At 39.0% G+C, this 18,261-nt stretch overlaps 1 protein-coding gene across 7 annotated transcripts in view; it reads left to right on the top strand.

Moving 5' to 3' along the window:
- The window catches only part of NFATC1 (nuclear factor of activated T cells 1), a 308,199-nt gene that overhangs the window by 161,290 nt on the left and 128,648 nt on the right, over positions 1 to 18,261 (top strand). For 6 of the 7 annotated variants that reach the window (XM_069730931.1, XM_069730935.1, XM_069730930.1 and 3 more), the window contains exons 7-8: positions 9,658 to 9,713; positions 10,675 to 10,807. The exons of the other annotated variant lie outside the window; for it this stretch is intronic. In XM_069730931.1, the coding sequence (XP_069587032.1) occupies positions 9,658 to 9,713; positions 10,675 to 10,807 (189 nt within the window). The remainder of the gene's footprint in view (positions 1 to 9,657; positions 9,714 to 10,674; positions 10,808 to 18,261) is intronic. 7 annotated transcript variants of the gene reach the window in all.

Here is an 18,261-nt window from a genome sequence, read left to right as displayed (position 1 = left end):
AATCCCAGGGAGTCTTGAAGCTTTGTTGTTTCAATCAACTATCTATACCTCTGTGGTTTTACCTGTGGCTCAGACATTTGTTAACGTGGTTTCTGTTGTAAGGAAGGTTATGTTTCAGGCCCATGTAGATGACATGAGCTGCTGAGCTTACTAATTGGCTGCATCTCTGTCAACGTGACGTCGGCGCTGCAGACAACACACACCGGGACCGCAGAGGAGACTCAGCGCTGGACCCAGGGAGGGTGATATATACAGGTTTATTTTACCACAACAAACTGCTCCTGGAGACTCTCGTGAAAAAAGAAAACCCCTTTAATGTGTATCTCCTAATTCAGTACTACTACTTTAGTAAAATTGTTCTAGAGCAGGACAATAGACAGGTGAATAATATTAGTGCTATGGAAAAAGTTTCCTCTTTAATGGAATTTGTCATCATCAGTGTAACTAGAATTCTGAAAATTCTGCAGCTTGACAAACAGTAAAGGAAGATTATCATGTGTTATAAATTTCTAGGTGCCCTTTAAAGGGGTAGCGTCATCATCACAAAGAGATAACATTACAACGTGCTTGAAAAAACTAGCCACTTTGCAATTTATTTGTTTGTAAAAATCCTCTCCTTTCTAAAAAATGGATGGATTTTTAATGGCATAGTTTACTGTACTAGCTCAGTGCCTAGGTTACCAGCCACCACTGGAGTCTACATATATGGAGTGATAGCTGGTCTCTTAGGCAAGGAATGCAGAGCTTACAAAGTATATGTTAGGGTTGGCGGAACGCACCGAATATATTTATTAGATGAGATAGGTGCGTTCGCAACCCGGGATCCACCGGGCAGGAAAGAACCTGCTGCTAAGTAAGGCAGTAAATTAGTATAAACGAACTCTGTTACTTCACAGAGCCCGTAGTAAAGAGAACGCTGTGCCCTGTTTAGCTCACAGGGAACACAGCTACTGAGTAGAGCCGACAGTGGTCATGCAGTCCCAACCAAACACGCTGCTCCTCTCCGGTGGAGCCGGAATTCTAATGGCTATTAGCCAGCCCTGAATTCACTCATGAGAAACTCCTCGCCGGAGGTGCCAGCATTCTAGGGGCTAATTTCAGCAGGGTCCCTGACTGCATACACACAAAAACTCCTCGCGGGAGGTGCCAGCATTCTAGGGGCTGATTTCAGCCGAGTCCCTGACCACACACACGACCACACTGGCGCTGAGCTCGTACATATTTGATACTAGCGCATGGCCGTGTGATCATGAAAACCTTTTATAGCTGCAGCAACTTCAGGACCTTCCAAGAAGGACCAATGGAAGGCTGCCACAGAACTTGATCAGGTACAGGACCTTCCTGGAGGACCAATGGATGTTGCTGCAGTACCTGAGCATGTGACCCTAGACCTCCACTGAGAGATCTTACCCTTGGCATGCTCAGTGTGGAAAGGACTTAGTCCCAGAAAAGCCTGCTCGTCACAGACCAGTGCAGGGTACAATAGCAGAGCCTGGAGAGGCAGCAGTAACCCTTTGCACTGTATCAGTCTCAGTGAGACGCTGGGACCGACGTCTCCGCTGAGCAGGCTCCACTGTGGCTGATGCAGAATGGGAGACCGCAGCAGACACGGCTCAAGATTCCCCCTGTGCAGCGACGGGAACTCGACTCCTAACAGTATATTTTTTTTAGCTTGTAAGTGCTGCTCTGAAGCCAGCTAGACAGCTGAATCTGACCAGTTTCAGCACCTCTTTGCACTATGCCAATGCTACTGGTATGAACTGTCGATCATTCAGTAGTGCACCGCCCATCCGGCAAGTAGAAAGCTGGAAGGCAGAGAAATATTGTACTCCTGAATACAGAACAATAGGACTCCTTTAGAAATCTCTTTCATTATATATGGAGTAACATATTTTTGGGCAAGAGGTGTTACTAATCATACAGGCATTCTAGATCAGTCTTATTAATAAATAACATATAGAGAGGAAATAGCCTGTATCAGGGTTTTATGCGGAAGGGGGTCATTTCTTAGTTTAGTCTTGGAGAATGGTACTAATTAGGACACTTACAGGCCAGCTTTCAGTGCTGTACGATTCTTTCACAAAATGCAGCAATATTCATTTTCTGCCATCTAAGTTGAACACGATAAATGAAGTAAATGGACAATGTGTATCTGTTTCCAAATAATTAAGTGAGATTTTCTGAATAGCACTAATAAATGTAGCTCCATTTCATTAAATGTTAGCATGTTATTTATCCTTCACAGCTAATGCAGTGCAGTTTAGAGTAATGGCTTACGAGCTGGATCCAAATGTCTGAGTGTAGCTCTAGAAAAGCTCCTCCCTATTAGAGCAGATGTGGCAGACATACAATGGAAACTTCTGTGGCTTATGAGTCCTCAGGCATATCCTAGTGAAAGAGGTTATCCCACTGAGATTGTGGGCTGCAAAATATACATGGGCATTGAAACTAAATGCTTTTACTGTTCCGTAAGGTCATTTTCAGAAATGGCCCCCTCAAATTGCTCTAATACCCTTTTTTCAGCATTTGTGTGCGATTCTGCAAAACATGTTTACAGTAAGGGGCTGACGTCGTAGTCTAAGGTTTCCCTCCTGGACTGGCTCCCAGTTCATAGGCGTTGAGATTTCCCTGTTGGTTTTCTAGACGTAATATGAGGAATTGTCTACGTTTTTTTTTTTCTTCATTTATGTCTGTATCATAGCAGCTCCTGCTCCTTATGTTTTTCTTAAATAAAATGTCACTGCTTCTTAATGAGTAGACTACTCTTTTTATAACTGTAAGGGTCTGGATATTCTCAGAAGAATTCCTTACAGAAATGAAAACTATTTCTTGTTGGCTTCCAGAATACTGACAAAAGACTAAACAGTCTTCAGGTTTTATTTTTGTATAACTCTGGATTATGAAATAAAAATTCATTTTTATACCAAGTAGCCCTTTCTATAAGCATTAAAAAATGTAGTGGTGTGATGGAACTAAGCCAAGAAAAATGATTTTCATAAGATCCAAACATATTAAGAGTAATGGTGATGAATCCAATCCTGAACTCGTGAAACAATAGAACTAATTTCAAATTCAGTTTTAGACTATTCGTTTTTCATAATGGTCATGTTGATTTAGCATGGCATGAAATGGTTACCCTAGCAATGGAGGGTAGATAGTAGAGATGGGGATTCTCAGGACTCTGGTCCATCGTCCAGGTTAGCAATCAGTGACTGCAAAAGGAAAGGTGCATGAATCGCATTATTTCCTGGCAATCCTGGCTTTTCATTTGATTAGCCAAGCTGGCGCAACTTCATGTGTGCGTCACTCTGCAATGATTATGTTGCCCCAGAAGGGCAAGAGTCGGGAAAGCCAGAAGGTAAGGAGGTTCACAGACTTCACATCCTGGGATCACAGATTACTGACCAGGCTGATCAACATGAGTACTGCTAATCAATTGTCCCAACTCTTGAAAATAGCTGAAGTTTTGTAACAAAAATAGGTATAGTCACAGGCATTGTCGGACTGGGGTGCCAAGGGCCCACCTGTAACATTGACTCTAGGGGCCCACTATTCATTTATATGAAATATTACATTACCCTCATTCACAAATTTACCTTTCTTCAATATAATAATAGTCTGAGAAGTTTGTTAAATGAATGATGACCTGCTGGTCTCGTCTGTTCAAAATATTTCAAGTGTATTGTGCCAGCTACTGATTAAATATAGGGGCCCACCAGGGAATTTACCTGTTCTGGGTGGGTCAGTCCAAGACTGAGCACTCTTAAAGATTGTACACAGGGGGCAATATTCATGAAACCACCCTGCCATATCAGTATATTCGTTGGACTGTGACAGAAAACCCAAGCAATAGAAAAAGATAAAAATGTTACGAAAATGTTGAGCCACCCGCAAATTATTCCCTCAAGGGGTTATCCAGGGCATCAAAATTGATGGTCTATTATTAGGTCTGGCCATTAGACTGGCAGTCCGGCTGATCGGATACTGAAGGGGATATGGCTTTCAAGCTAGTAACACGTCTACTTCATGGTTTTCTAGACACAGCTCTGTAATTTCATTAGTGGTTGAGCTATAATACCAGGCGTCTTCTCTTGAAAAGGACATAGCTGTCGTGATCTGGTAATACTAGGCATTTCCGCGGAGAAAACTGTGTTTCTGTTTTTGTAGAATAAAATCAGAGGAGCTTATAAAGGAAATAAAGGATGTTTGGAATAACATATATAGCATACATCATGTACCAGCTTTATTACGTCCATCAATTGGATTTGATTTTGTGTAATTATAGCTGATCAAATATAATACAATTTATAAGAAGGCAGGGCTAAATGAAAGGCTCAGTTTGCGTTGTATGGGCTGCTCCTTAATCACCCTCAATATGACTTTGCAATGGATAAGCTGCAGTCTCCTGCAAAAAAAGGGCAAGCTCTGTTTAGATCTCATTTCAGTAGTAAGTTTCATGGATCCTAGACAAAAGAAATAAAACCCATTTTGCCAATCCTTAGAAAAAAAAACATCTGGTATTTAAATTTGAGCAGTGATCCCCAGAAGCCCTTAAAGTTTTGTTCTGTTCAGTTCTGGCAGACCTAATATAAACTACTGCTAGGAAGATTTGGATACTGGCACCACATACACTTTTTTTTCCCCCCAACCACTGCAAAATCTATTCAATTTTTTTTAATAGCTTTGAGATTTTAAGCAACATAGGAGTGTAAAATAAGAGAAATGAAAAGTCCTCACTTCATCACAAGAAGGCAAGCCTCTCTAGCCTGAGAACTGCAAATCGATTTGCCTGAGAATGCAAACGACCCTAATGTTTCTAAGCTAACACAAATACCCGAGTCCTGTTTGAAACAGATTTCTTGCACAAAGAGACTTCTGTACACAAAATATGATTATTTCAGACATTTGTAATAAATCAGGTTGCTCTGTATTTGAAATGTCTGTATGTATGGGGCGTGGGACTGAATGCAGAACAAAAAGGGCTTTCACTAAGAGCTCTCGAGATACGCTTTTTTTTATGTATGCAAAGGCTGTGCGGTCAAGTTCAAAATAACTAATATTTGCATTGCTTAGCCTGTATGCTGACATACATATTCAAAAGCAGTAGCTTCGCAGTGCTCTGACATCTGATCTCTAATATGGCAGACTAGTGTTGCAACAGGTATCATTCGTAAGACAAGGACTGCAGACAAGGAATCAGTCGTTATAAAAAAATTTTTTAATTTACTGTTTGTTATTTTTTACATTTATGAGCACTAGATGTTTTTGATCAGCCCTTTTTTAGAATCCAAGACAGTCGTTTACAGTCAGAATCAGTCATTTTTAGCACCAAGGACCTTAAAGAGTTATTCCCATCTTCATTGATGTGAATTGTTGGAAATGTTTGTAAAGACAAGCATTTTTGTAATATACAGTCATGGCCAAAAGTTTTGAGAATGACACCAAAATTATATTTTCACATGATCTGCTGCCCTCTGGTTTTTATTAGTGTTTGTCTGATGTTTATATCACATACAGAAATATAATTGCAATCATATTATGAGTACCAATAGGTTATATTGACAGTTAGAATGACAATGCAGCAAGTCAATATTTGCAGTGTTGACCCTTCTTCTTCAGGACCTCTGCAATTCTCCCTGGCATGCTCTCAATCAACTCCTGGACCAAATCCTGACTGATAGCAGTCCATTCTTGCATAATCAATGCTTGCATTTTGCCAGAATTTGTTGGTTTTTGTTTGGCCACCCGTCTCTTGATGATTGACCACAAGTTCTCAATGGGATTAAGATCTGGGGAGTTTCCAGGCCATGGACCCAAAATCTCTATGTTTTGTTCCATGAGCCATTTAGTTATCACCTTTGCTTTATGGCAAGGTGCTCCATCATGCTGGAAAAGGCATTGTTGGGTGCCAAACTGCTCTTGGATGGTTGGGAGAAGTTGCTCTTGGAGGACATTCTGGTACCATTCTTTATTCATGGCTGTGTTTTTAGGCAAGACTGTGAGTGAGCCGATTCCCTTGGCTGAGAAGCAACCCCACACATGAATGGTTTCAGGATGCTTTACAGTTGGCATGAGACAAGACTGGTGGTATCGCTCACCTCTTCTTCTCCGAATAAGCTGTTTTCCAGATGTCCCAAACAATCGAAAAGGGGATTCATCAGAGAAAATGACTTTGCCCCAGTTCTCAGCAGTCCACTCCCTGTACCTTTTGCAGAATATCAGTCGGTCCCTGATGTTTTTTCTGGAGAGAAGTGGCTTCTTTGCTGCCCTCCTTGAAACCAGGCTTTGCTCAAAGAGTCTCGGTCCCACAGTGCGTGCAGAAGCACTCACACCAGCCTGCTGCCATTCCTGAGCAAGCTCGGCACTGCTGGTAGTCCGATCCTGCAGCTGAAACAGTTTTAAGATACGGTCCTGGCGCTTGCTGGTCTTTCTTGGGCGCCCTGGAGCCTTTTTGACAACAATGGAAGCTCTCTCCTTGAAGTTCTTGATGATGCGATAGATTGTTGACTGAGGTGCAATCTTTGTAGCTGCGATACTCTTCCCTGTTAGGCCATTTTTGTGCAGTACAATGATGGCTGCACGTGTTTCTTTAGAGATAACCATGGTTAACTGAAGAGAAACAATGATACCAAGCACCAGCCTCCTTTTAAAGTGTCCAGTGATGTCATTCTTACTTAATCATGACTGATTGATCGCCAGCCCTGTCCTCATCAACACCCACACCTGTGTTAATGGATCAATCACTAAAACGATGTTAGCTGCTCCTTTTAAGGCAGGACTGCAATGATGTTGAAATGTGTTTTGGGGGTTAAAGTTCATTTTCTGGGCAAATATTGACTTTGCAAGTACAGTAATTGCTGTTAAGCTGATCACTCTGACATTCAGGAGTATATGCAAATTGCCATTAGAAAAAATGAAGCAGTAGACTTTGGAAAAATTAATATTTGTCTCATTCTCAAAACTTTTGGCCATGACTGTACTGTTTATTAAAATTCCCCTCTGTTCCTCGGATAACTATTGTATTTTTGATTGTTTACAGATCATTGTTTAGGACTGGTCACTGCTACTGTCTTGCACTAATGACAAAACATATGCAGTTCTTACTAACTCTTTTCACGTGAGCTTGTAAGCATTGCAATGAAGTGGGCTGAGATCACTGGAATGTATTTTAGCTCCAAATACTGTCCAACTTCAGTGTCACTGCATGTCTGATGCTGCAGAAACCAAACTATAATAGCAGTTTAGGTAGCGCACAGGTCTGGCCTGCAGTGCAAGAATGCTGCTGGTTTGACCTGTCAATCAAGCAGGAACACCCATCCCCCAACAGCCAGGAAGTCAGAAGCCTGGGGAGTGGTTGCACTCCTGAATAGGCAACATTGGGCCAACCCATTATATAAGCACTTGAGTGATTTTTTTTCCCATCCAAGTACCCTTCATCTGCCTGTCACCCTCTGGACTTCGTTAATAAACTCAGTTCCATGCAGCTCAACCTCCTATATATTCATATTTAGGACCATTTTGAACTTCCATTTGCTTTCTAGCCAGTACTATTTATGCCTCCTGGGAGCGCAATATTACTATTATGATTAGAGACTAAGTATGCTGTCAAGAGATTTAGCAATCATCTTCTCCATTATAACTGTATGAAAGGAGCTGTCTAATCATCATCAGTTCCTATGATGAGAGTTTTTTGCTTCCCAAGTTCTACAATCCATGTAGTATCATCATACAGAAACTTTGGTTTACTGAAATGGTGACCCCTATGACATCAGGAAGGGATACAATTCCAAGGTGGTCATTACAAGATAATAAAAAAAAATATCCATGCATTTAAGATCTAAACCAAACAACTAAATATCATAATACTACTTAAATAATATATTAGTTACATTATAATAGCGCTGGACAAATTATATATTGAGGGACTAGTTACATGTTAACATTAAAAAATCCATGGACTTTTACTTTAATTATCAAATTGCCATTGTTTACATGTTGGCACCTTAATAAATAGTTTGTACACATTTTGTAAAAGTGGAGTGCCCAAAGTAACGTACCAATATATTGCAGGCACTTTTAGCAGATGTGAAGTGTTTTTATTATAATTCAGCTTCTCCATGGACAAAATGACATGGGCTGTGTAACAAAATCATTCCCACATTAAAAGGAAGCCACAGTGGTAATCAGCTGATCTCCATGGGCCCTGCATCTCTGTCTTCTAGTAATCCACTATTATCACAGGAAAAGAACTGCTAGCCACACATTTCCCTTTCAGAGGAAATGTAGCATTAGATATAGGTGTTTGAAATGAATAGACCCTTCAATGCATGGTCACACCAGATACACATGAGTACAGAGCTGGCTGTCAGCCGGGATTGGCGCGCTTCACTGAATAGTAGGCAGTGACTGTATCCGCCCCAATGTCTGGAAGTCAGCGGCTGCAGAGAGAACATCACTTCATTTTCTCCTTGTAGCTGCTGCTACAGTAAACCAGCCTAATATAAAGGCTATTTTATCTGCATGCTATCCTTATATCTGCAGGTTAATAGCATTTTTGGAGTTGACAGGTTCCCTATGTTGAATAGTAGGGAAATGCTCCAGTAAACGTCTGAAGAGGAAATACTTTCCACTCAAACCTTCTGCGCATGATAATGGAAAGGATGACATAGCAGCAATCCCTTTTCTTAGATGATTTCATACTTTAGTTTGTGCCAAAGGAGATTTCCAAATCCTGGGGAAAAAAAGGTTCACCAACAAGGTATGCAATGTGTCAACATCTTTAACGTCTGCAAACAGAATGGTACAAAAATGCAGCATCATATTTTTGCGAGTGTAAATTAGCTGATATTTCTGACCTTTCTGCAGCCCTAGTTCAGGTGCAATTAATCTGAAGGGTCATGTTAAATATATAAGTTATATTATTTTGCATGAATACATTTTCAAAAGGGCATTGCATTAATGCTTTCTGAAATTGCGAGCGAGGACATTCAATGGGCAGAGAAAGCTTTACTTCTTTGTTCAATTCATTTAACAGCCAAGTTTTTTTAGAATATTAGTTTTTTGGGGGGACACTTAACCAACTCATAGATTACATTCAGAATGCAATATATTGTATAAAACCTATACAATCTGGAATTTTGTGACCACTAGTGATCAAAGCATTGTGTACTCGATATACAGTACACATATAAAAGTCAACATTTGGGGGGAATGTTTATTAATACTGAACTGGCGTTTCTTACAAGTCTAAAGTAAAAGATTGGAGTAAATTGTGCAAAATGTATTACAAGTTTCATACCCCCTTTTTAAATTTGCCACATTTTGGACTGTCTTACAGTCAGCACAAGAAATGTGTGTCTACTATAAGCAAGTGTAGATTTGTGCCAACATTTGTACCATTTTCTGGCTTAATAAATCTGCATGAAAGTTGTTAGCCACCACACTCATTTTTTCAGCTTTTGGCAAGCACCAAGCAAAAAAGAGTAAAAATATTGTGGAATTTGAGCTCTTTTGCAATTCGAGACTTTCTGTGACTTTTTAGGGCTCTGTTTATGCCAAAAACTGGTGTAAGCTGAGTAATAAACATGGACCTTTGTACATAATATTTAGAATGTAATTGCCTAATAATAAATGTCTTCTTCTTGTTGTTTTTTTTAGATGGTCATCATGTATGGGAAATGGAAGCCAAAACTGACAAGGAAGTGTTCAAGCCTGTAAGTAAAATCATTTTTAAAATTACAAGCTCATTGTTAGAATTTGGGTGCGTTCACATGAATGTATTTTCTGTGTGCCTCGTCCAATATTAGCCTACGTGCTAGTGCACATGGTCAGTTTTCCAGACAGACCTCCAATCTGGTTTGATTTACAGACTAGACTAGTGCAGGTAAATAGAAGGCAGCTCTTGCACCTGTCCACCATGCTGTACAACACGGAGCAAGTCATGCTCGCAATTTGTAGACAGCACTTGCTGAACTAAACTTTATTGCACATTTCTATCTTATAGTTAATTTTTAATGTTAAAGGGAGTCTGGCAAGTGATTCATGCTGCTCAAACATGGGCAGCATAAATCGTAGCCTGGCTGCACGATTGCATCCAGGTATATTAGTGTTTTAAACCCTCTGGCATTTCAGAGAAAATATACTGTGAAGATTCGGAGATCAGACCAATCCGGCTCTTCCACTGGCTGGCTATTCTCAGCACTGTTAAAGGTGATTGACAGATCTCTATGTACATGTAAGGGAGTGACCTAACAGTCATCTACTGGGAAGAGCCATCTGGCCGGATCTTCAAAGCATGTTTTGTCTGAAACACTGAAACTTTTGTAAGTACTCGGCTGCATTCGTGCCGCCAGGCTGTTATTCATGCTGCCCATGGTTTTGGCAGCATAAGTTGCCGGAGATTTTCCCTTTAATCTTGAAATAAAAATGATTGGCATGACTGATAAAAAATGCTTTCAAGGAGAATAATGACTTAATACATGCTGCAGAAATTGGTTTTATTAAAAGACTTGTCTTCAACAATATTTTATGTTCACACACAACAGTTATTCTAGCCAAAGCATCCCCATTCAGACAATTGTGACTGCGAATATACCCTTAAACATTTTCTAATGAATAGAAATAGTGTGATGAATGACTAAACGTTAACGATTGAAATGTACTTTTTCATTACAGAACTCACTAGTCGTGGACATCCCACCATTTCGCAATCAAAGAATATCCAGCCCAGTTCAAGTCAATTTTTACGTCTGCAACGGAAAGAGGAAAAGAAGCCAGTACCAGCAATTCACCTATCTGCCAGCCAATGGTAACATAATGACTCATGAAAGTGTTTCTTATATATCTGAAGCTGGGTGCTTGCTGTTTTGTTAAAAGTACAGAAATGTCTGATGTAAACTGTGTTTAAGAAAATCATGTCTCCGCGTTTTCTTAGCTCATGGTGGATGAGGGAAACTTGCAATTTTGCTAGAAAGAACTGCTTGTTTGGTCCTGGCTAAACCGAGAAGCATACTACCTGACCTTCCCATTTACAAACATCCTATTTGGTGCCAAAAACACACACTAAAGGTAGCTAAAACCTTTTAAAATGGTACAGTTCATCGAGGGCTCAAATCTCACATCTGCTAGAGGAACATAGTTCAGATGACCAGATTTATTCTGCATGAGGCTTATACAGTGCTAATGTCTGTAAGGTCAACCAAACAATGATCTGTTTTATTTTTGGGGAATGTCTTTTCTAAGATTCTAAATTTCATTTCATCTAATTTAGAACATGTTATGTCTTGGATTGCATTTTTTGTGCAACTGGGTGAGCTGGGAAGAAAGGGTGGGAATAGGAAGAAAGGTCTCACCCGCTGTTTTGGCAGTAGCCTATGCAAAGCTAGAAGCATTACAGCTGTTGCTGATCTGGGTGTGGCTGGGGAAGAAACAAAGACTCTTTTTTTTGACAAACCTTTGCAGGGCAGAGGTTCAGCAATCTACAGCTAGAATCTTGATATTTATTTTTTATCATGGAGTCCGTACTGGAACATGGGTCTACACCATTCTACCTCATGAGTGTTCAGATTGGTAAATGGTAATTATCGCACTGGTTCCTTGTTGATTGAGGCAATACAATATAAGGTGTGTCATAAACACACAAATGGGATTCACTTTTTTATACAATTTTTTTTAACTTTATAATCACTCTCTGTGTTCTTTTTTTAAATTTAAAAAAATACGTTGTAAGATATTTTTCATTTATGTGTGAAATAAACTTGTTTGCTTTGTAAATTATCACAACGCATTGTTTGCTGCTCAAATAATCAATTCTGATCTATATTGTTGCATGTCTTATATGGTAAAATTGCTAATGGGGAGACATAGCTGAACTCTATAATAGGGTTTTTATATATATAATATATATATGGGTGCATTGGCAACCAAGTATGCATAATAAGCATCTACGTTGATGTGGCTGCCACTTTGTAGCCTGAACCAATATTTATACTCATTAGGGTCTCATCATAAATATTGGCTTTGGGCATTTGGTTAAGAGCATCGACTAGACAGTAAATTCCACCAATTACTAATAGTTAATGCTACTTTTGTGGGCATTTAAATGATTGTGCTGCTTAGTATATACCTTCTATTTTCTATAAAAGCTGAACCACGTTAATGTAATGTCATAAGACTTATCTGAGATAAAATCAAGTATATTTCTATTAGCCATTGGCCTTGTATCGCAACTTTAACTGCATGGTGACAGGTTGTAAAACTTTATTTAATCCTTATCTTTTTGAAAACCAGTTTTGTGAATGAATTATACTTTGTGAATTATGATTGTAAAATGAAAATCAAATTGTAAATTTCATTTGTTTATTAAAATAAACAGGTTGATTTTATAAAGAGCTGGCATTAAGTGGATTATGTACAGTAAATTTCTGAGGTATGCAGTGAGAAAGGAACTTTGCACAATGTGGTTGTCCCTTTTTTCCCTTATAAGCTATATCTATACTCCCTGGTGTCATAATTAAGAAGATATAATAAATGGGTGGGTACATGAGCCGGTGGTGGTGTAAGGAGGATTTCAATGTAATATGCTTTTCTGCAGTATGTACCAGGGGCGGACATATCATTGGTGCATCCTGTGCAATCCTGTGCACCACGACCCAAAAGGAAAGGTGGCCCATTTCCACCTACAAATAAAGCGGAATTGTGCATTTTGATGAACTATTGGACTGAAAAGTGCTCCTATGTTATTCTTACTCCAGGGCCCTTATTCATATAGTGACTGTGTCAATGCAGTGTGTAGCTAGTCTAGAAACTGTTCACTCTTAGTGTAGCAAACTCCTTCAATGTGCATATTTTTTCAAGTTATCCTCTTTTAGCCTGCCTTTTTTATGGTTTAGTTCATTTGCCTACTTTGGGTAATGAGTACCAATTATTTGGCCTCACTCTATTCATCAGAAAATAGACACGTTTTCCTTATATATTCTTTGGTTGTGACATTGGTTACAATATGTCAAGTGGTTTAGTAGTATATTGCGATATTGTATTGAATTTGTTTCCTGAGAAATCAGTCCCCCACCAAATTCAAGAAAAGGTAAGGATGGACACATCTGTAAGTAAGAGACAAGGTGCGGCACTCAAGTTCACATAAACTTTCCAGGACTAAATCTTGTCATCTCCCTTTTCCTGCAGAAGGTAGTGAATTCACAATGAACTTGTTCTTTCTTCTCCCAATTTGTTCAGAGTACATGATAGTTTCTTATTTACCTTAATTTATGAATGTTTTATCTACCTAACTACATTTAAATAAATCCATAGAACAAAGTGTTACAAAGTGTGCCTGTTCCTCTGTAGCAAAATATTTTGTTAGGACTTTTTGACATTTATGTTTCTAAAAAGTGTTCCTTTTTATAGACTTTATAAAAGAAGGATAGTGAAAGTTCTTTATATGATTTGTGTATTGAGTACTTTAAGTTTGAATCGAGATAGGCAAAGAAGTGAGCAAATATTGATCAGACTAGTGGATTTTGCCAACTCTACCATTTGACTGTTTTTATCCCAGGCAGATAGATGTTAAAGGGACTTTATGGGTTCATAAAAAAAGTCTGCTGTCACTTAACGTGACTGCAGACTGACGAATCATAACAGTGTGCGGTGTATGCTACACATTGTCATGGGCTCTGTAATATTCTCTGTATTAGTTCGCGATTTGCACACTTGTGGTCACGTGCCAACTAGACCCATCTGGCTTCTATCAATTCTCTTTTATCGAGAAAAGTAGGTTGAGTTTAATCAGCACATGACTGCAAGCATGCAACTCGTATACACGAGATCATAACTACTCGCATGGGGCACGGCGTGTGCACCGCACACTGTCACCATTTGTCAGTCTACAATCATAGTCAAACAGTGACTGTAGACTTTTCTTATGCGACTTGACAACCCCTTTAACTATGTTTCAATACCTCAGGGAAATAAAATAATTAAGTTTCTGACAGTACAATGCGCTACCTATGTGATCACTAACGAGGAAGTCATGGTGATTTAAGAGGATATCCTGTATAAGGGCCGAACAAGACGAAGTGCAGGAGGTGCGTGATCTGTGTCTTCCTTGCTTTTCTCTATATACAAATATATACATATGGCTTTTAATCTAATTTCCATCTGCTAACAATATTCTGTACAAAGAGAAATGCAGAAAAATAATCTCACATTTCTCCTGTGCTGCTCTTCTTCTAGACCCATTTCTAACCACGCTTAAACATACTGCCATATTGATGTTTATTCCTGCCCACTTTCTTGGATTTGTTCTCCAACATTTTGTTTTTAAATAATTTTCCAAGACACTGGCTCAAAGTCAGCAGTTGGTTTTATACTGCTTGTTAAAGAAGAAAGTGAACAGCCCTTGTTTATTAAGATAGGGTACAACATTCAATTTCTTTCTGGCAAACAATTGCAAGAGACCATATGATGAAAAAAATAAATAAATAGTCAATGTTATCTTAGTTCTTTAACATGGATTATGTCACCACAGATTTTGTTTTGTCTGGCTTTTCCAAAAACAGATTTACGTCCTTAACTTTAAAGGAAATGCTTGATACATAGGGTAATGGGTACAAAGTGTAGATTTGTGGAAAAATGCTTCTAGAACATAGTAGTAAATTGTGGAAGGACCGGTGGCTTTTATAGATCGTTGCTCATCAGAATGAATAGTATATGCGGCAAGCCTTGGAGAATAAACTCCGAATATACAACAGGTTGCCTAACGGTGGCATTTAATAGCCCACCGACCACCACACATGGAACAGTATGTAATCTGTTTACCACCAAGAAATCAAAAACAGGCACGAAATGCTAGGAACAGGTTCTATATGTAGAGGGGAGGACCAGAAAATAAAAACTATTCGTTAGTAGATACCTTTGCAGTGAATCCGAGATTGTGAGTGTACCACCTTCCACCAAAGAGTGTGCCTTGCATTAACTACTAGTCTTAATGGTAGGGCACACTTATTACTTAAGCAAGAAGTGAATTTTATTTGAAGATGAGTCAAATTCCTTGGCAACTGATGTGTGAGGTATCAAACATACTGATGATTTTGGACATAGAAAAGTAAAGAAAAATGTCTGGTGGACTTTGTTTCAGAAAAGAAGCAATAATAGTAAATGATAGTAGACTAGGATTCCAGTCAATGAAATGATTACAGCTACGATTCTGTGACCACTAAAGGGTCAGTGATATTGGCATCATGATTTTGGCCTTGTGATCGCATGAACACTGGATATGTATTGGTCATTAAGAGGATAAATACAAAGCGTAGAAACAAATATGTAAATTAATTATAAAACTAATAAATTATATACTGTATATTGGAGACGAGAAATTCAGTACATTGCTCTGTTTCAACATCCTACCTAGTCCTCCATGACAGCGGATCTTGAGCTTCTCTGGCACTTATTATTCACGCCATGATGTCATGCGAAACCTAGTGACTAGTTATGATGTCTTCTAATCTCAAGAAGGGCCCAGGAAGATAAGTGGAGTATATCTGGCACCGAAGTGAAGACTGGCTTCCATGGAGGTCCAGAATGGATGCCGGACCATGGCAACACAAATTGAACTGCTCATCTCCAATATACACATGTGTATACAATTTAGTCATGATGTTACCTATATTTGGTGTTCCAGGTGCTCAGCTTTTACCATTCAGCATGAAGCATGAGCTTTCATATTGGTACTACAGTTAACCCCAAAGATTCTGGAGAAAATCTATGTCTGACTTCACTAGCTGTAAAAAAGTTAAACCCACCCCTGCAAATGGTTACCATGTGCTTACTTAGTGAGATGTATATATAAGAAATTTTAGGCTTTAAATAATGGATGCCAAATTATAGTAAACGACTAAGTCTTATTATTTGAGCTCTGTTGCTGTAGACGTTTGGCTGAACTGAAAAGACTGTGTTAAAGACATTTTTCACGACAGCTGAAATTAGAGCGTCTAATTTGAGATGAGGTCACCTGAAGTGATCGGGGGGTGCTAGTTTGGACTTGATGATTAAGGAAAGTAGATTTATTGGTCTGTTATTACACTGCTATGATCAATAGATTTACACCATATATTACAATAGCATAGTCTATTACATTTTTATAGCTAAAGCAATGAAGAAGCAGACTTTAATTTCTTCTTTTGCGTATTTTGGCAAGCTATCTTTACTTATGGGAACAGATGGGTGCTACGGTCAAAATTTCTTATAGTGTTATAGATGTATATATTGATATAGGCAAAACTGTATGCACAGCCCTGGGGCTGAGTATTTCAGCAACATCTATTGCTAAAAGTTATATGAATTCAGGCACATGGCCATGCGTGCTAGAAAGACATACCTGAGCCCATAACTTGCACTGTCGTAGGAGGCCACATTTACAAGGAGTATTTTTTGCCCAGATAAATCTACCAGGGTCAAGCAACAACTTGTTATGCTCGTTAATCAGGCCACACAAGGTCATGGAACAAGACCACCAAGTTCTAAAATTTATTGTGCCAAAAAATGTTATCTTCTCACTACCAAATTAAAAATGGTGAGGTCACCTTCTGTAGTGCCCAGCAGTGATGTAGAGCACACCACCATTGGAGTATGAAACAGAGGAAACTTTGGCATTCTGGCATGCAGTATGAATCTGATTATGGCAATTGCCAGTGAAAGGATTGCTACTAAATGTATAATCCTGATGAAGTGGTTAATCCTGATGGAAATTTTGGTAATGAGGTTGTTCATAGTTTGGTCTGTTTCTATCCTTTAGGGTAAAACTAAAGTATGTTACATTTTAGGCAATTGGGTTGTTTCAAATTTGTGGCCACAATTAGTAGGACATTGCGGTCAACATAACATTTCTTCATTATGCAAAGTCAGATCTATAAGTGTTCTCTGAAGAGTCTGAACCTAAATCTTATCAAACCCCTGTGAGATTAGTTTACTAACCTCTATGAATGATAACAGATGACATTAAAAAGCTGGCATTAACCGCAAACCCTATTACCCCACTTGCCACCCCACCAGTGCAAGTGGGACAAAATGAGGCTAAGCTCAGAATTGGCGCATCTAATGGATGCGCTATTTCTGGGTCAACTGAGGGCTGATGTTCTTTGTCTGGGAGGCAGCCAGAGAATAAGTGGAATGATTAGGAATAGGAGATGACCAAGTAACAAGCAATTTGTCTCTTCAGAAAGGAAGAGGACCTGAACTCTAATGCTACCTATTGGAAGTAGCAATCTTAAATGTCAATATCAACCCTGTAACCAGACTTGCCACATGATTTAGGATAAACTAAGCTAGATAATACACTCACTGACAGAAATTATGTCGCTTATCCATGTTATGTAAATAAAAGCTTATAACCTGATGTTAAATTCATCCACTGGTTGTATAAATTATTCTTTTGAAAGCTGAAACCCTCCAAAATGTGGTTTATGTTAAGAAAATAAACTGGCATCAATGCAGAAATATTGATCAGTTAATGGACACAGAATGGTCAGATTTTGGCAAGACAAAAGATTTGTCGCCCATAGAAAGTAATGTGATATTCAACAAATAATTAACTTAAAATACATAATGCATAACATTGGTGAATGAAGTTACGGTGCTATTAGAGTAATATTTAATATTTTGTGTGACTTCCATGAGCTTGAAGACTGCATCCATGCGGTTCAACAATGATTCATACAATGTATTAATGAAGTCATCAGGAATAGCAAAGAATGCAGTCTTACATGCCTCCCAGAGTTAATCTAGATTCTTTGGCTTTGTCTTCCAAGCTTCCTCTTTCATCCTACCCCAAACATGCTCAATGATGTTCACATCTGGTGACTGGGCTGGCCAGTCCTTGAGCACCTTTATCTTTTTTGCCTGGAGGAACTTATTTGTAGAGATGGATGTAAGAGATGGAGCACCATCCTGCTGTAGAATTTGACCCCTTTTATGATTTGGAATATAAGAGGTAGCTAAGACTTCTTGTTATTTTAGGCTATTAATATTGCCTTCCACCTTGCAAATGTTTCGCACACCCCTATACTGAATGTAACCCCAGACCATGATCTTTCCACCACCAAATTTAACTGTTTTCTGGGTGTATTTTGGAACCATACGGGCTCCAGTAGGTCTCCTGCAGTATTTGTGGCGGCTGTGGTGTAATTCTACTGAAGATTCATCAGAGAAATCCACATTCTGCCACTTTTCCAGCGTCCATCTATTTAGCAGGCTGTGGGACTTTGGAAA

This window comes from Ranitomeya imitator, chromosome 6 (assembly GCF_032444005.1).
Source record: "Ranitomeya imitator isolate aRanImi1 chromosome 6, aRanImi1.pri, whole genome shotgun sequence".
In the NCBI taxonomy this organism is placed as follows: Eukaryota; Metazoa; Chordata; class Amphibia; order Anura; family Dendrobatidae; genus Ranitomeya; species Ranitomeya imitator.
The sequence above is the reverse complement of the archived record's forward strand: the minus strand, read 5'-3'. Positions and strand labels throughout refer to the sequence as shown.